The sequence below is a fragment of the Mytilus edulis genome, chromosome 11, assembly GCF_963676685.1.
Source record: "Mytilus edulis chromosome 11, xbMytEdul2.2, whole genome shotgun sequence".
Classification (NCBI taxonomy): Eukaryota; Metazoa; Mollusca; class Bivalvia; order Mytilida; family Mytilidae; genus Mytilus; species Mytilus edulis.
This window is the reverse complement of record NC_092354.1, coordinates 60,937,242-60,961,597: the sequence shown is the minus strand read 5'-3', so window position 1 is coordinate 60,961,597 and position 24,356 is coordinate 60,937,242. Positions and strand designations below refer to the sequence as shown.

General features: G+C 34.1%; 2 protein-coding genes and 1 long non-coding RNA gene across 3 annotated transcripts; 1 reads left to right on the top strand and 2 right to left on the bottom strand.

Moving 5' to 3' along the window:
- Window positions 1–11: 11 nt before the first annotated feature.
- LOC139494459 (splicing regulatory glutamine/lysine-rich protein 1-like) lies at window positions 12–13,884 on the bottom strand. The gene is made up of 2 exons (XM_071282619.1): window positions 13,718–13,884; window positions 12–756 (listed from the first exon to the last, which is right to left on the bottom strand). The coding sequence occupies exons 1-2, from the start codon at window positions 13,882–13,884 to the stop codon at window positions 12–14; spliced, it is 912 nt and encodes a 303-aa protein (XP_071138720.1).
- Window positions 13,885–18,547: 4,663 nt separating this feature from the next.
- Window positions 18,548–20,030, top strand: LOC139494457 (uncharacterized). The gene is made up of 2 exons (XM_071282618.1): window positions 18,548–18,736; window positions 19,187–20,030. The coding sequence occupies exons 1-2, from the start codon at window positions 18,645–18,647 to the stop codon at window positions 20,028–20,030; spliced, it is 936 nt and encodes a 311-aa protein (XP_071138719.1). The 5' UTR covers window positions 18,548–18,644.
- Window positions 20,031–20,811: 781 nt separating this feature from the next.
- Window positions 20,812–22,396, bottom strand: LOC139495954 (uncharacterized). The gene is made up of 4 exons (XR_011657511.1): window positions 22,360–22,396; window positions 21,964–22,053; window positions 21,214–21,486; window positions 20,812–20,913 (listed from the first exon to the last, which is right to left on the bottom strand). It is a non-coding gene; the product is annotated as an uncharacterized lncRNA (long non-coding RNA).
- Window positions 22,397–24,356: the final 1,960 nt, after the last annotated feature.

The following is a 24,356-nucleotide window of genomic DNA, read 5'->3' as shown; positions in this document are numbered from 1 at the left end:
TACAATACTCGTTACAATAGCTTTTGATTGCTGGTCACTTTTGTTATGACATCCTCGATTTCATCTGTCAATAGATTTGCTAAGACAAGTTTGTTCTTCACAATTTTGGGAATTTTGCTCGGTGACAAGCCTTCATCTCTTAATTCTTTATATGTCCTTTTCCTAGGAGTAAGTTTTTCTATTCCACTTTTTGATGAACTCGGGCCATCATTTCCATGTGTGTCATTTCCTGTTTCTTTATCTTGTCCAACATTTTCGGATGGTTTGTTTTGTGTAGTTCTCTTTACAAGTCTTTCGTACCTTTTAGAGACGGTTTTGTATTTTCTTTGTGTATTAATATTTTCACCTTTCAAGCGTTCGATTTCCCGATTGCATTTGGCGACTTGTCTGCTAATTCTTTTTCTAGTACGATTTTTCGGATTTTGACATGGTAGTCTGACTACAAGTGGAGTTGAAATGGGATTATCTGTGCTTGAGCTAACGACTTGTTCTTGTTCTTGTGATGTAGATTCAACTTGCTGAGATGGCTGGCTTGTACTTGGTTCAATAGTGGATTGTCTGTTGCGTTCTCTATGTTTTTGAACAAGCTTCCGAACTTTTTTCCTTCTCTTCTCCTGGTCAGTTTTTGACCGATCAGCTATGGGTACATAGTATGCCTTGGTCCTCTGTCTTTCCTTTTCTAGGTAGGATTCCCCTTCTTGTTGTTTCTTACGGTCCCTATATGCTTTCTGCTTCTCTGCCTTGGTCATAGGCATCCTACAATACAAAGAAGTAAAAATGTAATCTACGTTACCTTACATAGTAATCTACGTTACCATACATTATAAGGTTTTATTCGATATAATTTTAAAGTTACGAGTGTGTTATTTGTAATCAAACATACAGTGAATGTCTCCCAAGAAGGACGAAGTAGACAGGCAATTAATAATAAGCAAATAATAAGTATAATCCATGGTTTTATTGCTTTGGTCTTGTACAAAATGTAATATACGTTACCTTTACAAAATCACTATCTATTGTATACTTGTATGAACACAATTTTAATTTATGATGAACTTGAGTCTTACAATATTGTTTTCTATGTTTCATGTAAGTTTCTGTTATGTAGTGTGTAAATATATAAAGTAACACGCACATGAACTAAGGGTAAACAGAGAAAAACAATGCAAAATTCTAACATGACCTCTAGAGATTTAGTCTGTTTCCAAGGTGTCTATCTTTTAATAATTAAGTAGCCAGGTAAATAGTTATACAAATATATGTTTTCTTTTATAAAATCAAATAGTCTTACCTTCCTTGGTTCAACAGCGGCAATAACTGTAGGTATATTAATGCAGTATATATATTTGAATTTTGCTGCCCTTGAAACTTTTCAAAACATCGAAAATGACGTAAACAACGTAAAATCCACAACATTGACGGTGCGATAATGTCCCAATTACGTGTCTCCAACAAAAAAGACTATCGCTGTTCATTCCTATTTAACTGTTAGTATAAAACCGGAACGTAAATTACACAATTCATTCCATGACGGTTTTTCTCAAGAAAAAATGTTACGAAGCAATGATTTTAGGGGGGATTCATTTAAGCTTGATAATGGTTGAGTTATAATTAATCGCATTATAGGCAATTGGATAAAGTTCTGCGAGATTAAACAGAACGTAGATTACTTTCTTAAAAAAACTCTTGTATCTACCTTTGAATGACGTGTTGTACTTATGATAACATAGAAACTGAATTAAAGTTTTTAAATATATGATTGTTTGCAATATTGTTTTTAAGTATTTTATTATTTTATGATCATATCTTCTCATAAAAATTACGAGCGAGGTGTTCGAGTAACGTAGATTACCAAAATCAGGCGACAAGCTTTAAAGTTCAATTACGCTTATCATGATACTTAATTAAAACTTTTTGGAAACTCTTATTTTTGGTATAATTACATATTTTAATATGATAAAGCTGATACTGTTCCATTATTGTGACAATATCGCGGAGTATAAAAGTCTTACCTTTAAGGGCGACATGGAGATTTTCATTAAGTATAGCATATTCATCAATATATTTTTTTTAATTTACAGATGTTTGACTTAATCATCTCGCCTAAATGTTAGATATTGTGATTGATTGATTGATTGATTGTTGGTTGCTTAACGTCCAGTGGCAAATATTTCATGCATATTCAGGACGAGAACACGTTCACAATAAATACAATACGTAGGTTGATACAATAGAGGCCATCTGGGATGATGGTCGGAGAAATTTGGATTGCCACTGGAAAATGAGGGTATATTGGATAGGGACAGAAATTTAGCCTTGCAACAGGCCACCTACGGACCCCTCAAAGAGTTGTTGCAAGGGTTCTTAACGTGCAAAGAGCGTGGCACTCTCTTTACACGAGGCATCGGATTTAACGTCCCCTTCTGACCGGACGCGACTGCGAACTTGATACATCCCGCACAATCAAACGGACGCCCCACTTCAGCAAGCGTTTTACTGCCGGTCGGGAGAAGACCAAGTGACCATATTTCTATACCCCAGTCACCCTTGGGGTTTTAGATATTGTGTACTTATACATTGTTGTACTAAAAAACAATGATGTTTTATCAACTATTTCCATATTTTTACTGACAACTGTCGGCGACCATTAAAAATGCAAATGTGCTCTTTAACGAAGAATAGGTGAGCTACACAACCCTCCTGGATTTTTCTTTAATGTCCTGGACAACGAGAAGGTGCAGACCAAGTCTGAACTGCTACTCCCGCATTCCAGTACGTACCTAATTTTAATTGAGCTTCATTTTTTTTAAATTAAAAAACAGACAAAAGGCCTTAAAAGAAATATCCAGTATGCTAAAGGAACAAAAGGAAACAGTTATGCAAAGCATGTTGTTGCAGTACATGTCTTCTGAACATGCAGAATCATAAGACAAAGGATCATTTATCGTCAGACTTCTGCCTTGGAGGTCTGACGATTTTGAGAAATTAGTAAAAAAAAAAATAGACCAATAAGGACCGTTTATCGTTAAACTTCTGCCTTGGAGGTCTGACGATTTTGAGAAATTGGTAAAAAAAACCTAGACCCATAACATGATAATAAACTAACAAAGAGAAGCAGACGACAGCATAATAGTTGAAAGGTTGGGGCAGTTTCTACAAGGAAAAACAAGATGTCGTGCCAGGACATGACTAGGAGTTTAAATAGTGTAAGAAATAATGTCAATGATTATACTTTATTTGATTTAAGTAAAGAGTAAATGTAACATGTAATTGTAAACAATTTTACACAATTAAATGTCCAAAGGTACAACAATAAAAGCGGCTGACATTTTCCAATTTTTATACTAACATATGTCATCACGAAATCAAATAGATGAGAACCGAAACAACAAAAAATACCCCTTCATGTCAGAATTAGCATACCGTCTTCAACAAAAACAAACAGTTCGTTTAGTGAACGCATCAATGTAAATATAACGGAATTTGATAAGACTGTCATCAAAGTGAGAGGGTTAGCGCTATAAAACCAGGTTTAATCCACCATTTTCTACATTTGAAAATGCCTGTACCATGTCAGGAATATGACAGTTCTTGTCCATTCGTTTTTTATGCGTATTGTTATATGATTTTGCTATGTAATGATGGACTTTCCGAATTGATTTTCCTCTAGAAAAAAAAAGTTCAGTATTTTTGTGATTTTACTTTTTTCGTAGCAAATAGTAATGTATAGTTAGTGCTTCTTGAAACAACAGTAGTGTCGTAATAGGCATTACTATCTACAAAAAACACGAACAACGAACCTAGCATAACGGAAATTAAATGTAAACACTTCGGCAACATACCATGGATGCAGATGTTTTCATTGCACGCCTTTTTCCTCTGCTATTGTGTTTCATGTCTGTCTAGAGTCAAGAATATTACTACTATTATGTCAAATAATAGAACTTTAACACTACGAAAGTAGACAAATCATGTACAAATTTATATATACATTAAGTTAAACATATTCTTAAAACATGTTCAGTCCACCAAAATGGACACAGTCTATGCGTACATAAAGACAGGTAATGGCTCTATCGTTCCTTCCACCAGAACACATCCCATATACCTTCCGTCAATTAGATGAGAACGAGGACCATCCAACAGTACAGAAAGTAATGAACTATCTCTACAAAAACCTGGATACGGAACACTGTATTCGACATTGACTAATGGTGCGTGTGTATGTCCTCAATCCGTACCAACAACGACGTGGAGGGGTGGCATAACAGTGTCAACACTAGTGTTTGCACCAGCGGCCAGTACATTTCGTTCCTTTGTAACCGAAGGAAGCCTCCGAAATTCCGTTACAACTAACTAAAGATGGTTTCAGACACCTAAAGACCCCCAGAATAGTTATTGCAAGTGTTCTGAACGTGCAGGTATCGAGTGTTAAGCCCCCTTTTGACAAGACGTGGCTGCGTACTTGTCCATCACCAATGTCTAACCCAGCTTATGCACAGTATGGCGTACCAACAAAAATAATTGACTTCATTCGCTTAATCAGCCTTGCAACGGTATGCTTATTTACATGGAATTACAGTAAAAGAAGTGCTAGTGGGTCTCGGTATCTCCGTTCTAGAGGCGTGTGTTATTTTGTGGCAGATCTGGGCATCATATAAATATCTTAACAAATGAAAACGGCAAAAGGAAACTAATTCTAGATCACTTCATGATTATGTTTAATTCGAAATAAAATATAAATCTGCTGGAGAAATATTTTTATTGATATAGTTATTCTATATTTAGTGGTAATTGCTGTAGGTAGTTTAAGAATTGTCTTCAGTCCAGATGTCAAAATCATCATTTATAAAAAAAATGTGATTAGCATTAGTTTAAGTGTTATAAGTGGAAAATTTGGTAAAAATGATAATCAATAATTAAAATCTCTAAAAGTGGTTGCTTCTTAAAGACAACGGAAAAGTTGACAATCTTATTCAATCAATAAATAACGTTGTTCAATTTTATTTTATAGACATTCGTACATAGAATTATGACTGATTGGTTGTTTGTTGCTTCATGTTAAAGCAGCAACCATTTGATTTTCTGGGGGGGGGGACAAATTCTTTTCGTGACAAGTCGAAAACAATTTTTTTCTTTCAATTCTAGCATTACATATAGCATGAATTGTTCTATATAATAAGAATGTTCTTATCCCGGGCATAAAAACAATGCCGTATTTGGCGAAACCTTTTCAACTTTTGATCTTCAGTGTTGTACAACTTTGTACTTTTTTCACTTTCGATCTTTTACATCTGGGCGTCACTTGTAAGTCTTGTGTGGACAAGGCGCGTTTTTGGCGTATTGAATTTTAAACCTGATGCTTTTTGTTATCTATTAATCATGTTTTTCTTTGTCTAATATGTTCTATTAATTTGTATTGTAGTCCTGTAATATTATGTTGTCATTTCAATGTTATATTTAACTTTGCCATTTAAGTGCGAGGTTTGGCATGCCACAAAACCAGGTTCAACCCACCACTTTTATTCCCCTTTAAAAGTATCCTGTACCAAGTCAGGAAGATGGCCATTGTTATATTATTTTTCGTTTCTGTGTGTGTTGCATTTTAACGTTGAGTCGTTTGTGTTTTCTCTTATTTTTGAGAAATTGAGATAAGACGTGGCACGGTGCTTGTCTGTCCCAGATTCATGTATTTGGTTTTCATGTTATATTTGTTGTTCTCGTGGTGTTTTGTCTGATGCTTGGTCCGTTTCTGTGTGTGTTGCGTTTCGGTGTTATGTCGTTGTTCTCCTCTTGTATTTGATGCGTTTCCCTCGGTTTTAGTTTGTTGCCCCGATTTTGTTTTTTGTCCATGGATTTATGAGTTTTGAACAGCGGTATACTACTGTTGCCTTTGTTTATATAGTGGCAGCTGAGGATGAAACAACCATAGCCCCCCCCCCCCCCCCCCCCCCCCCCCCCAGAAAATCAAATGGTTGCTGCCTAAGTGGCAACTATCCAGTCACCCTTCGAATAAGAACTAAGAAAAATATATTAAAATCTTAAATCAAACTTTTTTTCATTTCTAAAGCATAGTCAATAGAGACTAAACAATATCAGACAGAAACACTTGCTTATGTTTGACAAATGCAAAGATATATTCCATTTAAGGAACTCTAAGGATCATAGAATATTCAACAGGAAAAAACTCTAGCCGTAAATGTGCCAAGATTATTCATAATCAAATTCAATCGTGGGAAGGAAGAAGTATATTCTATCATTTGATCCGATTATGTTCTCCCGTTATTCTGGTTGTTGCAGTAACAACAATGCTTATATTAACATGCGATATCATATATATACTATGCCGACAGAAACATGTACGTGGCCATGCCACGGCTTCCAGAGCTGAAAACAATCTTGCATATAAATTGTGTGCGTCATGATAGTATTTTGTCTCGCAGAAGTACCAAGACATTTATTTTAACTTAACTCTTTTCAGTACATATGAATTTAATTTGGACACGCTGAATAAATTCAATTTTGAAATGCAAGTGTAAAGACAGAATGCATGTAGGATTACTAAGGATCATAGATTACTCAACATCATAAATACATAAAACCTGTTTATGTGTGACAAGTGTAAAGACAGAGTCCGTGTAGGATTGCTACGGATCATAGAATACTCCACATCAGACATTCACAAAACTTGCTTCGTGTCACAAATGTAAAGACAGATTCCTTTTAAGGATTGCTTAGGATAACAGAATACTCAACCATCATACAGACACAAAACTTGCTTACGGTTGACAAATGCAGGGACAAATTATATATAAGGATGGCTAAGGATCATAGAATATTCAACATAATAAAAAGAAACTTACTTGTGTGCAACGAGTGTAAAGACAGAGTCCATTAAAGGCTTGCTAAGGATCATAGAATACTTAACATAAGTGACATTGGAAAACCTGAGAGATTAGAAGAAACAATCACATTCAGTGATGTCAAGTGTGAAGAACAGTCTGGTCAGGCTTGTTGTCCTTACTGTAATATTTGCAGTTAATTGTATAGATAAAATTGCCTGTTAAAATAGCTTCTGCCGGTTTTTCGTATATAATATAAATTTTAAAGTTCGTGTTCACATAAGAGGGAAAGACGTTGTCTCTTACCATCTAGTTTATCTTTGTCTGTCATATTTAATTGTGATTTTAAGTAGATAGTGCCGATTAAGCATTTTGGATATCTTCAAATGTTTTTATGTCATCCATATTGGCACAGATTCCAAATGATGTCTGATACAGGGGTTTCCATTGGCTAATTTCGAGTAAAGAGAACAAATTTAAATAATTAATTTCATTGGTCATTATGGTATAAAAGCGGCCGATTCGAAGTTTAGTTTGTCTCTTGATTAGTGACTTAAGTAAAGTCTTCTTCTCTCTCTTCTCTCAATATTTAGCCAAGATTTTGTCAGTGATTAGAAGTTTGATAAAACATTGTCCCCCATTTAAGTAGACTGGTTAAGATTAAAATTACATGTAGAATTTTATTTTGGAAAATTTTTAATCGTTCACCGCATAGTGTTCTTCTTATTCTAGATTTTATAAGAACATTGCGATGTTAATTAATAAAATTAATAAAAAAAATTACCCATATTCGTCCACGTGTGGCGGTGCACTCGACTTTCCGTAAAAAGGGTGTTCCGATATTTCAACACTTATATTACGTTAGCTACACTTCTTATTATATAAATTCAATTTAAAGAAATAATAAGTTTATTTTTGCATATTTTGTTCTTTGGTGCTCTATTTTTGTTGTTAAGAAAGTACCGATGTATTGAAGTCAAAATTGAAGACAACTTGTTATAGTTTTCTTTTGCCTTTTTGATATAATACTATTGATTTTGGATCTCGTTTACACTTGTTACTTGTTATATGTTAATTCATGTTATTTCTATATAAAGTATCTGAACTTAATAAATCTCGAGTCTTCTCTGCCATAACACGATCTCCAAGAGGAACGAACGAAAAACCTGAATTGCTTACACAGATGTTGTTAATATACATTTGCAATTTGCCACTATTAAAGGCATCCATCTTTTACCGCATTTTGGTGTAGAGAATTCAATAAAAGTACATTTACACTGGTTTAATTCAAAGGTTGTTGGTGTTGGATTTTGTTGGCGATTCTAGGTTCACATAATTACCCACGAGGGAACGGTGACTCTTGGACAACTGACCCTACTGTAAAATATTTATAAAGTGATACAGAGGATAAATGTATACGCATATATATTATTCGTACGTTAGCAATGGTTAGTACATTAGCTAAAACTATACGGGTGGTATAAAAAGGCCACGTCGCCAAAACAGTGAAAAAAATTGAAATTGGCCAAAAGAAACTTATCTAGAAAAACTAAAATGGATGGATATCGGGATCAAGTCAACGTGGAAGGTAGATATGATTCGTCGAAAATGCTTAGGTTATAAGCCAACAACTACGTCTATTAAAAGTCCTGAAACATCCCGTTAGGCCCCATACCCCCACCTGTTAATGAGTCGCAAAACCTTGCAAATCTGGCTGAAACAGAAGGATTATATCACTAGTCAACTGTTGATTTGATTTTTGGAGTTTAACGCCACTTTTAAGCACCATATTAAGGCTATTTCATGGCGACTAGTTTTACATTGGTAGAGTATGGCGGAATGCCCGGAGAAAACCACCGACCTTCGATAGCAAAACTGACAATCCTAGTCAATTAAGAATAGAGTCGAGTGCACCAGCACGAGTGGGGTTCAAAACTTGCAATCTCAGTGTTGACTGTCTAGTGATAACAGTAGTAACTACTTACATCACTCGACCACTGTTGTAACTAATACGCGTATTCATACGCCTGATAATGCACCTAATCTAAACAGTGAGGTACTCTTTAGGGAATCTGCGGAAGCTTCTACATCAGCTACAGAAACGATATCAAATATTACTAAACTGATGTTAAAACAATCAAACACAGAACATGAAACTGAAAAGGAATCAATCACACCTACAATAGACTCTGTCATTGATGTTCCAACAGACTCAGCTGCCGCTGATAAATCGACAAGAAAAGTCTACTATGCGGAGATCTACCAAACTTTGACTTTTTCGCACCCTCCATTAAAAAAAGCAGATAATTGATTGTTGCAATTGGTAGCTTATCGTCCGGGAGGTAAAGCATTCAAATCATTAAAATTATAGATGCGTTGCAATCTTACAATTACGTGTAGACCAACACATTATGGATAGATTAACAACCATTTGCAATTATGTATTCTGATACTGAACTGTCTGTTACCAACCTGATGTAAACAGTGAGGTACTACTTAGGGAATCTGACGCAGCTTTTGTATAATATTACTCAACTGATGTTAAAACAATCAAACACATGGAATGTAACTGAAAAGGAATAAATCACACCTACAATAGAATCGGTCATTAGATATTCTAATAGTCGGCAAACAGACTCAGTTGCCGCTGATACATCGACAGAGTCTACTGTGCGAAAGACCTACCAAAGATGGATTATGTCGCATTCTCCTTTGTAAAGCAGGTAATCGATAGATTGATTTTAGGTTGCTTAACCTCCAGTTGCATATATTTCGCACATGTTGAAGGCTTCTGTTGCTCATTAGGAAATTAAGTCTTTTGGAATCAGTATGCCATATCTTGAATGACTGCAAGAGAAACTATTGTAAAGTTGTATCATTGGCAATCTCATCATATCTTCTTTTTTTTAATAAAACAAATTATAGGATTAGGCATGTTTATTATATAGATATTTGTAAATATTGAATATTTTTTTAAGTTGATACCAGCAGAGATACCATCACGACAAGATCAAAAACAAAAGCACAAACAGAAACGAACTACAAAATATTACAACGGCCATTTTTATTGCTAAATTTAGAGACCAAATTATATCAGACAGGAACACTTGCTTATGTTACGACAAATGTAAGGATATATTACATTTTATGATCGCTAAGGATTATAGAATATTCAACATCACAAAAACAACCCTGCTTATATGTGACAAATGTAAGGACAGAGTCCATGTAGGATTGCTGCGGATCATAGCATACTCAACATCATACATACACAAGACCTGCTGATGTGTGACAAGTGTAAAGACAGAGTCCATGTAAGGATTGCTAAGGATCATAGATTACTCAACATCACAAGAGAAACTTGCTTATGAGTGACAAATGTAAGGATATATACCATTTTAGAATCGCTAAGGATCATAGATTACTCAACATCACAAGAAAAACTTGCTTATGAGTGACAAATGTAAGGATATATATCATTTTAGAATCGCTAAGGATCATAGATTACTCAACACCACAAGAAAAACTTGCTTATGAGTGACAAATGTAAGGATATATACCATTTTAGAATCGCTAAGGATCATAGATTACTCAACATCACAAGAGAAACTTGCTTATGAGTGACAAATGTAAGGATATATACCATTTTAGAATCGCTAAGGATCATAGATTACTCAACACCACAAGAAAAACTTGCTTATGAGTGACAAATGTAAGGATATATATCATTTTAGTATCGCTAAGGATAATAGATTACTCAACATCACAAGAAAAACTTGCTTATGTGTGACAAGTGTAAAGACAGAGTCCATGTAGGATTGCTACGGATCATAAAATACTCAACATCATACATACACAAAACTTGCCTCCGTGTGACAAATGTAACGACAGATTCCTTTTACGGATTGCTTAGGATAACAGAATGCTCAACCACCATACAGACACAAAACTTGCTTATGTGTGACAATTGCAAAGACAGAGTCCGTTTAAGGATTGCTACGGATCATAGCATACTCAACATAATAAAATGAAACTTCTTTATGTGCGACAAGTGTAAAGACAGTATATTAAAGGCTTGCTAAGGATCATAGAATACTTAACATTAATGACATTGGAAAACCTGAGAGATTAGAAGAAACAATCACATTCAGTGATGTCAAGTGTGAAGAACAGTCTGAACAAGATTGTTGTCCTTATTGCAATACTTCCAATAATCTTATCAGTTTCAAATGGGGGCAGTTTGTTAAATAAAATATTTGCATTGATTGTAGTTTTAGATGTTTACGTTCATATTATATTGATATAATACCTTTTTCAATACGAACTACGCCGCAAAAAAAAGATAAGAATATGTTGCACGATTCTAAATAAAACAACTTCGCCAGAATCTAACTGTGGTAGAAACGCTGTGTGGGGTAAGTATATATGCCATTCAACAATTTGCAATTTTGACGTTTTACAAAAAATAAAAAAAATGTATACTGTTTTCTTATTATAGCAACTGTATTCAAAATGAGAAGACATTGATCGCCTTGAGTAATTCATAATCATTGTTTATAATATTACACATTAATATAGTCATTATTTGCAATACATGTGTTTGACCAACTATGTAATTGATATACCATGAGCCTTAACCATTTATTGTTGATGAATTTGAATTTGTGAATGAACAGAAGAGTGGTGCCTCAATATGGGTCACTTCGTTGTCCACCATACAGACAGGAGTATCCACTTACAAATGTACTTTGTTTAATATGAAATAAACACAAATACACGATTAAAATGCTGATAGTCAGACGATGCCTTTGTGTCGCAGAACTGGCCGGAAAACGTGTTAGGATATACAAGCCGGGTAGATCGCATCACGTAGGGTTTACAAATTTCATATCAAGCAAGGAGTGTTGCCCCTTTAATGACGATATCAGAAGTATAAATAAGACAATAACCGCACGGGAATATATACTTCTACATCACGTGTAGTCATGTAATGTCCTACTTTGGTCCGTTTATTTAAGACTGCAGGGCTAATGTTGACAACGAATGACAAAAATATTTTTTGATGAACAGTGGCTCTGAAATACATATTTTCACGACAGGATGTAATCGACCTTTTACTTCCTACAAATTTGAAAGTTATGTAATAAGTAATAATATTGATATATATGTTTAGATGAGTTGTATATATATACGTATATATTTAACGAACAAGATTTGAGGTATTTCATAATCAAAAAAAATAAATTAAGACAAGCACTGGTTGACAAAAATATTTTAATCAACATTAGTTGTATGAAATATCCCTGCCCAATAAATTTAAGAACACGTGTGACATGGGTAACATCAAATAATTATGACCATACATCATTTTGCGTTGAGAACTGACTCAATTCCTATTATGAGTGAGCTATAACAGAGAATATGACACTGGCTCTAACAAATCCGTTTCGTCATATAAATATTCTTGTCATATTGTGTATATAGAGAACAATGATGTGTTTTAAATAATCTATTAAAACAACAGCTCTAAGCGACTACGAAGTGATTGATCTACAAAATGAGATTAGCAGTTTACGTGATCTCATGCGAACATTTGGTACAAATGTCTATCATTAATATAATAAAAAGCGAACATATCTCGTAAACAGCTGTAACCGGAGGCAATCATGTTTGTTGGTTTCAATCTGTGTTTAGATATATGAACTAGGTTTTTATGTTAGATACGCAAATGTCGACTGATTCCTTGAACGACGATGCCTAAGTAATGCCCATATATTTGAAATAAATTCAATATACCAATATAGTAGTACAGATTCGAAATCAAACCAAGAGATACCAAGATGCCTCACATAACAACAACTACTTCCGGGTTCTAGGACACGAGTCTCTGTTTCTTAAATCAGTGAGACGATAAAGTTTTCATATTTTAATGTACACTAAAACATATATATTTGCGCAAGTATATCTACACCACACAACATACAATATTCACAACAAATTATTCCCTTAACTAAATTCCCCTAAGTTGTATTTGCAAAATTATAATCTTAACCCTTATTTAAATGTAAAGTAAAATCCTATTCCTATCTTTATATTAAGTCCTACATATTAAATTAACAGGTTTTATTTCCGAGGTGTGGCGAAGCCAAAAAGGTAAAAATTAAGTCAAATGGGACAAATTATCTCCCTTACATTTAAATGCACCTACCTTGTTAGTCTCTTTAACAGACTGTGGCTCTCTAAATGATTAAGCAATTTGAATGGGTAAAACGTTTGTATATATAGTGCCAGAGCACCTAAATTTAGTAACAGAATAATATCCAATAGGATTTAAGTTTAGAAATCAAACCAATTAAATTTACCTTTACTAAGTTGTTATTAAAATGTAAAATGGCGTACTCCTAAAAGTCGAATCAAGCTTAGCCTATGTAAAATTCCGAGATACGACATTCGGAACCTCTTTAAATAGCAGCCATTTACAAACGAGAAGAATTTCTAAATAACATCATGAAAATACAGTAAATTATGGCGAATAAGTTAATTAAAAAGTATTACAAAGGGACAAGCAATGTCCGGGTAAATTAATTTTCATAAAAGTGAAACGGGAAATTGACAGGACACAGAGTAAGTAACCTCGGGTCTATTTGAAAAATATGTTTTGAAATTCCCGGCAAATACGTCGAGATAATTATAAAAAAATATGTGTCTCCGCTACATTCCCCCCACCTAAACCAATATATATATATATTGGTTTATACCAAACACATATATAAAATAATCAAGAAATTAATTAATCAGATCAATAATATTAAACTGTATACAACTAAAATATATATATAAATTTAAACAAATGTCACAATCAAATGTCAACTAACTGTTCATTTAGTTTTGATTCTTTACAACTAACACCAGTTTCCCCATCCTGTTCTACCATGTCCGTGTCCATATCTCTGGGTATGTTGTCACCTACTTCTACAACAACTGCTTCCTCTGTTGTAAATACTTCTTCCTTAATGGGTGGAATGTGGAGTCCTGGCGACATGTATCTAGGGTTAATGAGGGTCCTTCTGGTGGTACCATCAGCAGTTGTTTTTTGCTGCATACACGTTGAAATGGTGGTGATGGCACAAATGTTCGCTCAGTTCCATCCTGGTTTTGCTGGAATAATCCACACAAGCTGTGCATGGTAAAACGGACAATATTTTGGTGTGGAACTCGCGCCAATGCCTCATATATTGATGAAATTTTACAAATTTCCTACCATCGCAGCTGATGACAGGGCAACAGTAGTCCTTATGGAAGATTGGACGGATCTTTCCAGTAATAGGCACCTGCTGAGATTCCATTTCTGTAAAATAACAGCAACTTAAGTCACCAAGTTACAATACAGTAATGACAGTACTGTAGGTATATATCTAAAGTACATAAATAAAAATTATAATTGTGTTTTCTATTTGAACAATTCGCATATGTAAAGAAATAACTGTTTAAACAGTTTAAAGACTTGTCTCGACTTTTATTTTGAGTTCTGTTAAAAATGTATAACAGCCCTTTTATATGGGTCAAATGAACATCAAATTCATATATTCCTCAATCAATATTTTAAAATAATGATAGTCTTTTTCCTAGACTAAAGAAGTGTATATGTAGAGATTTTTTAAAGTCTAAATTCTTACAATGCAAATAATGCTGCTGACGAATATTAATTCACGACACATACATGTATAATTGTAACCTATATATATATATATTGTAAACATAGTGACTCAGTAGGTGCATTAAATCAAAATATTTGTTCTCTTCCCTTGATAAATTATAATTCAGATAAGCATAATAAAAATTAATGAAATACATACCAGAAACATGGACAAGAACTTACATTCTTATTAACTCCACTCAATTGTAAAGAAACCAATTTCATCATAATAAAATACACTGTCTATTATGATTAACACATTAAACTATTTACACTATATTACATCTGGAGAGTATCTTAATGGCTTCTTAGTGGCTCGACCACACCTGGATTGTCTAGGGGGTACTGGGGTTGTAAAATAGTATTATCTACAGGGTTATCTATGGGACCTTCCTCTTGATCTGAGTCATCAAAGCTAGGTTCTGGGGTAATATAATTTTCTTCCCCGTCAGATTCAGATTCTGATTCCCTTATTAATGACCAAGCTAAAGGAACTGTCCCTAGATAAGGTTTTAGGTGATCCACATGGACTATTATTTCCCTACTGTTTGGGTTCTCTTTAATTTTATAAGTAACTCCAGAAAATTTATGAAGGACTTTATAAGGCCCAATCCATCCTAAACCCACACAAAATCTCCTATTTCATAGTTTCTAGGTTTAATGCCCCTATCATAAGTATTTTTCTGTCTAGTGGCAGCTTTTGACAAATTATCTTTTGCAAAATTAAAAGTTATATCAAAACTATGTTTTAGCCAACTAACGTACTCAATAGGACGTAATTTTTCTTGAGACTTTGGATTTCCTGCCAAGATATCTAAAGGGTAGGCCATTTCCCGTCCAAACATCATTTTATAAGGGATAACCCCTGTGCTATCATGCTCACTTGCTCTATACGCCATGAGAAGATAGGGTAAATGGTCATCCCAATCATTCCTGTTTTTATTAACAAAGGAGGATAACATGATTTGTAGAGTTTTATTAAATCTCTCAACTAAACCATCACTTTGGGGTCTATAGGGGGTTGTTCTGGTTTTCTCAATACCTAAAAGTTGACAAACAGCTTGAAATAATAGAGATTCAAATTCTCTCCCCTAATCAGAATGTATTTGTTTTGGCATCCCAAACCTAGTGAAAAATTCAGGGACTAGTTTATCTGCAACTGTAAGTGCGTGATGATTAGGTACGGCATATGCTTCACACCATTTAGTAAAATAATCAGAAACAACTATTATATATTTATTTCCATTTTCTGTTATAGGACAAGGACCAACAATATCAATGCCTATTCTATCAAGAGGAAATCCAACTTGAGATTGCTGAAGCGGATAACGACCTAACCCAGGACCTCGCTTTGCTCGTGCACAAATAGAACACTCCTTAACCCATGAGCCTACATCTGAAGACATACCAGGCCAATAGAACCTTCGCCTAATGGACTCTAACGTTCTGTCTCTACCTAAATGACCAGCTTTTCTATTGTTATGAAGTTCCCTCATGATTTTAACTCTTTAATTCTTTGGGGACTACTAAAACCAGACTATTTATACTAGATTTTTCATATTGTTTATACAAAATTCCATTTACTATTTCTAGCAATTCCCAGCCACTCCATAGTTTCCTAACTTCATATGAAGAACCAGACACTTGTTCAAGACTAGGTTTTTCATCAGACTGAGTTTTTAATTGAATTATTTTAATTAAATCTGAATCATTTTCTTGCCATGATTTAATTTCTTCATTAGACCATATTCTTAACCAATTTGAAAAATCTAGACTTTCATTTATATCATCAGAGTCCTCAGTATGGGGTATTGTTTCATTTTGTTCTAGAATGTCCTCGTAAGGAATTGTATTGTCTAAATCCTGATCATTTTCAGCCATTAAAGGGTTAACTTTTACACCTTTATCTTTATCACACCCGGGACAATCATCCCTTTTACAAAGTCGATACGGTTTCCTAGATAAGGCATCAGCATTTGTGTGTTGACTGCCTTTTCTGTGTTCTATAATAAAATTATAGGATTCTAAAACAGATATCCAACGGGCCACCATCCCCTCTGGATTTTTAAAATTCTTAAGCCATCTTAAGGAAACATGATCACTCCTTATTTTAAAATTTTGACCTATCAGATTGTGTCTAAAATGTTTCATAAAGGTTAATACTGCCAAAAGTTCCCTGTAAGTAGTACAATAGTTTTTCTGGGTGTCACTTAACATTTTACTGGCATAGGCAAGAACTTTTTCTTCGCCATTTTGGATTTGTGAAAGAACTGCACCAATGGCATGTCCACTGGCGTCAGTATCTAAAATAAACTGACCAGTTTCTGAGGGATAATTTAAAATAGGAGCAGATATTAATTTGCCTTTTAGACATTCAAAAGACTCTTGACACTGTGTGGTCCATTCAAACCGTATCCCCTTTTTAGTTGAATGAGTGAGAGTAGAGGCAATTTCCGAAAATTCAGGAATAAAACGTCTGTAATATCCTGCTAGTCCTAAGAAGCTACGAACCTCATTGATATTTTTAGGGGTAGGCCAATCACGTACAGCTTCAATTTTTGAGGGATCACAAGCAATGCCTTCGTCCGTAATTAAATGTCCCAAAAATAAAACTTGATGTTGAAATAAAGAACACTTTTTGGGGTTTTAATTTTAAATTTGCTTGCCTAAATCTTTCAAAAACAAATTCCACATTTTCAAGTGCTTTTTCAAAAGTAGGTCCAAAAATGATAACATCGTCTAAATAACATAAACACCTTTCCCACTGATAACCTTGTAATACAATTTCCATAAGTCTCTCAAAACAGCTAGGTGCATTGCACAGGCCAAAAGGCATTACTTTAAATTGAAATAATCCAATATAGTAGTACAGATTCGAAATCAAACCAAGAGATACCAAAATGCCTCACATAACAACAACTACTTCCGGGTTCTAGGACCCGAGTCTCTGTTTCTTAAATCAGTGAGACGATAAAGTTTTCATATTTTAATGTACACTAAAACATATATATTTGCGCAAGTATATCTACACCACACAACATACAATATTCACAACAAATAATTCCCTTAACTAAATTCCCCCAAGTTGTATTTGCAAAATTATAATCTTAACCCTTATTTAAATGTAAAGTAAAATCCTATTCCTATCTTTATATTAAGTCCTACATATTAAATTAACAGGTTTTATTTCCGAGGTGTGGCGAAGCCAAAAAGGTAAAAATTAAGTCAAATGGGACAAATTATCTCCCTTACATTTAAATGCACCTACCTTGTTAGTCTCTTTAACAGACTGTGGCTCTCTAAATGATTAAGCAATTTGAATGGGTAAAACGTTTGTATATATAGTGCCAGAGCACCTAAATTTAGTAACAGAATAATATCCAATAGGATTTAAGTTTAGAAATCAAACCAATTAAATTTACCTTTACTAAGTTGTTATTAAAATGTAAAATGGCGTACTCCTAAAAGTCGAATCAAGCTTAGCCTATGTAAAATTCCGAGATACGACATTCGGAACCTCTTTAAATAGCAGCCATTTACAAACGAGAAGAATTTCTAAATAACATCATGAAAATACAGTAAATTATGGCGAATAAGTTAATTAAAAAGTATTACAAAGGGACAAGCAATGTCCGGGTAAATTAATTTTCATAAAAGTGAAACGGGAAATTGACAGGACACAGAGTAAGTAACCTCGGGTCTATTTGAAAAATATATGTTTTGAAATTCCCGGCAAATACGTCGAGATAATTATAAAAAATATGTGTCTCCGCTACACAGCAAAGCCCTCCTTGTCTAAAGTTTCTGCTGGTAAAAACTCCTTTTCCTATGTCTGGAGCAATTTCTTTAACAGCAAAGCTCTCCTTGTCTAAAATTTCTGTTGGTAAACACTCCTTTTCCTATGTCTGGAGTAATTTCTTACAGGGAATTGCTATTATGCAGGTTGCGGGTTGCAGGTGGCATATGAATAAATATTATGGCTTAGTTCGAACATTAACCGTAGTTACAGTGGGTCGATTCGTTTCTGACTAATTCGGTATACACCGACCACGTGGTCGATCTACACCGGACCAACCGTAGAAACGAACGAACCGACTATATACAATATGGCCGATTGCAGTGCTATTTGTGTGGCAACTTGTGTTGCCATGGAATTGATGGAATCTTCAGATGATGAGTCAAATTTCCTTTTGGAAAGGTATTTTATTTTTAAGAAATATACTACCTTGAGCTAATTTGTTGATTTTTCCTACTATTTGTTTGTATGTGTAAGCATGTGTGTAAAGGGGCGTGACCGGCATGTATACCATCCCCCTTCATTTTTATTGCTATAAAAATAACATCATTCGGGAATTCGGGATTTGGCCGATTTCTTTTCCTTACTTTTTTCGTGAATTCGAGATTCGGCATTTTTATTTTTTTATGAATTCGCTCCTGGACAAGTTTACCAGATTACCCTTCATAAAAAAGTGTGGCAGTTTATAAAGCCAGCATTCTCAGAATAAACAATTGTACTAAAAATAATATCAAATACATTTATCAAGCATATCAATTCTTCACTGTTCAACTTAATCGTTTTCCTATTGGATATTTTGAATATTAAATTGTATGTATCAGAAAATATACATCTTTATTTTCTTAATTTCAGTGATCGAAAGGATCGTCATAAAACACAGGACTTTTTCGAGTGGACAGTTCCAAGATATTTCCCAGATATGTTCAAGAAATTTTTTAGGATTTCACCTCAGTCTTTTGAACTTGTATGTCAACTGTTAGGAGCTAATGAACAATTGGCAAAAAGAACATATCGAGGGGGACGACAAGAAATACCATTGGAGAAAAAAGTAATGATCGTTTTGCGATATTTAGCATCACAAGAAACTATTTTAGGAATAAGCGATCGGTTTAATATAACTGTTTCAACATTTACCAAGTACAGAGAAAAGGTTGTTAACGCAATAAATGATCTTCTCCCCAGATTTGTTCAGTGGCCTGAAGAATTGGATTCTGTCGCAATAAAGTTTAATGAAATGGGGACATACGAATTTCAAAACATTATAGGGGCAATCGATGGAAGCCACATTCCGATTGAGCAGCCATTGGAATGTCCCAATTCATACTATAATAGAAAAAAATTTCACTCTGTAATTTTACAGGCCGTATGCAAAGACGATCTTAGTTTCGTTAACATTTGTGTAGGTATGCCAGGAAGATGCCATGACGCTAAGGCGTTTAAGCATTCTCATTTATCTGAAATTGGAGATGAACTCTGCAGGCAAGGACAATATCACATTCTAGGCGATGCGGCTTACGCACTAATGAGGTGGCTTATAACACCATTTCGCGACAATGGAAATTTAACAAGAGAGCAATATAATTTCAACAAATTTCTGTCATCCAAAAGACAGGTAATTGAAAGAGCCTTTGCTTTGTTAAAAGGACGTTTTCGTCGTTTGAAATACGTTAGCATTAGAGATATCAAGTGTATTTGAAAAATAATTTCAGCCTGCTGTGTTCTCCATAATATCTGCCTACAAAGTGATGAAGACATTGCTGAATTTATTGATGCAGAAATTGACGAATTGGACGCAAATTTAGGGGAGAACTTTCCAGTGAATGCAGACAATGGAGAAGGTATCTTGAAGAGAAACAATCTAACTATCGAATTAAACAGAGTCAACAGCTAATAAATGACAATAAACATTATTTCAACTTTGAAATGTTATTCAAACAAATACACCCATGATTAAAGTACATTATGTAGATTTTATTGGTTTTAGTGGCCTTGAGTTGTTTTGTATGTTTTAGCCGGGATGTTGTCTCTTTGACATATTCCCCGTTTCCATTCTTATTCAATAAAAATACTGAAGAAGATATGGTATGAGTTCGGATGAATAAGCAAATTTAGGTTACAGTAGGGTCTTAAGCACAAAGCTTTCAAGTTTGCTCACACTAAACAGCAAGCTATAAAGGCCCAAAATTACCAGTGTTCAAAAATTCAAATAGGAAACCAAAAAAAAAAAAGATGCAACATATGTTTGTCTTGATGCTGAAATGCTGGATTCAAGAATTTCATAAAAATCAAATAAAATCATCAGTTTGTGTATATTTAATAATAAGTATATTCTTCAGGTATACTCTGTAACAATAAAACAAATAAAACACATATCTGTGTGGAAACAATTAAACATAAAAAAAGTGTCAACAAGAAATGAGATCTGATACAGAGTTACATCTGGATCTACTTTTTTGCAATGTCTTTTATGACATCTATAAGACTTTTGAAGCATTCCATTTTTTCCGTGTGTCGCCTTTCTGATGCCTCAGCCAATAACTCGAAACGATCAGTTGTCTTCTTTTTCTTCTTTTCTTTAGCTATTAAGAATAAAATAATCATAGATTTTATAAATATATTTTCAAAATTACATCGATTCCAATCATATGGTAATGTACTTATTTCAGTCGTGTAAATTGACTAGTCACAAAAGTGGTTGTTATCATAGAAAGTAAGGATGCTGTTAATATATTTATCATAATTTTCATAATTTCATATTTTTCTGGTATTATTATTTTTGTTGTTTGAATCAAAACGTCTAAATTTGTGTTGTATAATACATGTAATTCTGATTTTTTTTTTGCTGTATATAATTTAATGTACATGCATGTAGTCCCTACCCTTTAGCATCCATTTTGACATCCTGAATGAAATTTAAACTCGATTTGTTTCGTCATCTTGTCACATGTTTGGTATCTTGGCGTAGTGGTTGGAAACCTAGTCAGGTAAGCAACTCTAATAAATCCAAAAGGATTTCATAAAAAAACCTCCCATCTCCCTTTGGTTTATGCTTTTTACAATGCTATTTCGGCATGAATGACCAGCAATGTTACACGACTGATGTAAAAGATACCCCCTCCAGGAATTCTTAGTGAAAGGCGTCATGAGGTCAACTGAAATATAAACAAATTTCTATATTTTTTTTTTAATTTTTAATCCAATTACAGATGTTTGCCTACATAAAACCTTATTCTAAGTTGTAGCCAGACATTTTGAAAGAAGGTGTGTATAATAATTTCATTTCTACAGCATTTTCACATAGGAATTTGACATCTATTCTGTAAGAAGTGTTGTGTGTTATGCCACTAATATTGGATTACAATTTTGCAAATATAATTTTTAGCTAGCACGTTTTAGTCCAACGTTTGGAAGTCATTGCATGTGTTTAAATGTACCCATAATAGTTTAGTTTATTTGTTGTAAAGTAAACTGGTAAAAAATAAATATTTTTCAAGAATTCATGTTCTAATTCAAAATACTAAATACATTTTCAAAAGTCATTACATGACGTGTTTTAATGTAACCATAATAGTAGGTTTTTTGTTGTAAGGTAAAATGGTAAAAAGTCATTTGTTTTACAGTTTTATTACCTTGAGGTTCAGGACATGAAGTAGACACTTTCATTTTTCTCTTGGAAGGCGTTGGGTTACTAGTTTCTTCCTCTTCACTGGAACTTTCAGCTGCAAAACAAGAATAAGATACTTATTTCCAAGCAATAAGCAGTTCAACGTTTTGAATCATTTTTCAAGAATTCTATTTCGATTTAATTGCTGCATCTTTTTTTAAAAAGTCATAATACCTATGTTGGTGCAATTCTAAATATCAATACATATACAAATTAATTTACGACAAAAGATTATAAAATGAATATATTATATTAATTTACCTCTAAATAATCAATACATGTATATATGAAATACAACCCAACTCTGTGTGAAACTCAGGTTGATTCTGTATATAAATGATATCATAATAAAAAAAAGTACCTTTTTTAGGCTTACTGGAATCCAACAGATATTTTGGTGGTACATCATGTTGGCTTTCAAACACTGTAAATTCTGTTGGGATTTCAATGTTACTCTCGCCACTTGTTTTTAGTTTCTTTTTCATTCTTTCAAATCTATCCTTCATACTTCTTATTTTGATCCTACACTGCTCTGGAGTAACTTGTATTGAGAGTTTTTCCGCAATCTCTTGGGATATTCTCACCCATTTATTTTTTATGAAGGATTTACTCTTCTCGTATTTATCATACAAATCAAGCAAAAATTTTTCAGAATCTTTAGACCATGTTGAGCTTGTCGATGGTATCTGTTTGGCACTTGTGCTGGCTAGGCTAGTGGCACTTGTGCTGGCTTGGCTAGTGGCACTTGTGCTGGCTTGGCTAGTGGCACTTGTGCTGGCTTGAGTGCTCATACTAGGCATATCCGTAGCTTGGCTAGATTCCACTCTCAGGATACTAACAGTTACCTGACCATCGACATAATCCCTTTCTTCCAAAAATCGGGACATAGCCTCTTCATCTGCAAAGTTCAAACACATTTTAAATCATTGAAGTTAATGACGCTAAATATTTTGATGACAACGCTGACCATCTAAAAGTACAAAAACCGATAAACAAATAAAATGCAAGCACACTGCAGTCGTATTTCGGACATGTATGTAAGCAAGTGGTATATATTTATTGTATAGCAATATTGATTCCCCATAAAAAGCAAGGTAAAAATATTCCTATATTGCACAAGTTCTATTTTGCACCTGATGGCTCCAGAGAAAAATTGATGATTTCATCAAGGACAAAAATCTTATTATAAATCCATTTGTGGCCACGTTTGTGGCATCATCTTTACAGAACCTAGTAATTACATTATTGGTTTTTAGTGGGGCCACGGTTGCTCATTTAAAAATATATTCTTAAGGTGTGTATTCGTTTGGTTATTTTGTATATAATAATTTAACCAATTTGTTTCAAGCATCACCAACTTACCTCCGCTTTCTAACTTTAGCAACGTTACTATGTCTGTTCTTACTATGAATTTTCGGAATATTTCTCCATCTTTGACAACAGAAATGATTGCAGTTTCTCTCCTGGCCGGCAACTTTGGAAGAACTCTGGAATTCAAAGAAAAGGTTCTTTTTAAAATTTAAATTGTTTAGAGAAGGGCGGATCCACAATTTAATTGCAGTTCTAAGGGGCTGTAAAAGAAGAAGAAAATTGAAAAGTCTTTGTGATAATTTGTGTACAAAAACAAGATGTCATGCAATTAAATTACAGTATATGCTTTCCCAATTAAAGGTATGTGGGTGCAAGTCCACAAATTTATGCTTTAACTCAGCACATGTATGTGTGATCCTCAGCAGGGGCGGATCTAGTCCAAATAATTATGACGTCTTGCAAGGCTTTTTTATATTTTTATGTCATAAAAAAGTTATAAAAAAGCCTTGCAAGACGTCATAATTATTTGGTCTAGGGCGGATCCAGCAATTTTCAAAGGGGGGGGGGGGGGGGGGGGGGGGTGTGCTAGTCCTTTAATATATAACCTCTGGAGGCGATAATTTTCTATTTACATTATTATTCTAATGATTTCTTTTTACTTATTTTGGTATTTTATATTTTTTTTACTTTTTGGTTGTTTTTTATTATCAATGTGCATAAAATAGGGTGCTTACCCAGGACAAAGGGGAGAGCAAAACATATGTCCCGATACAAATGCATTGATTGGCCAAAATAAAGGGGGTGCTACCCCCCCCCCCCCCCCCCCCCCCCCCCATGGATCCACCACTGCTCAGTATGATCATGTTTGATCATGTTTTAATGCAACATGCACCCAACACAATCAAGATTCTATTGTTAAATATATTTTCGTTCTTTGGTTTTACATGTAATTCAATAAATTTTACTTCAGATACATGTAAAATGAATTATTTACAAATTATTCCGATTTATTCTTATTTTCTCAGTCAAATTTTCCCACACTTACAA

What these genes read in the sequence shown, in the direction of transcription:
- LOC139494457 (XM_071282618.1), top strand. Translation starts at nt 18,645, where the DNA reads ATGGCCGATTGCAGTGCTATTTGTGTGGCAACTTGTGTTGCCATGGAA. An exon ending in TCAAATTTCCTTTTGGAAAG is followed by an intron (nt 18,737 to 19,186) that starts GTATTTTATTTT and finishes TCTTAATTTCAG; the next exon opens with TGATCGAAAGGATCGTCATA.
- LOC139494459 (XM_071282619.1), bottom strand. Translation starts at nt 13,884, where the DNA reads ATGTCGCCAGGACTCCACATTCCACCCATTAAGGAAGAAGTATTTACA. An exon ending in GAATCAAAACTAAATGAACA is followed by an intron (nt 757 to 13,717) that starts GTTAGTTGACAT and finishes TTTGTATTGTAG; the next exon opens with GATGCCTATGACCAAGGCAG.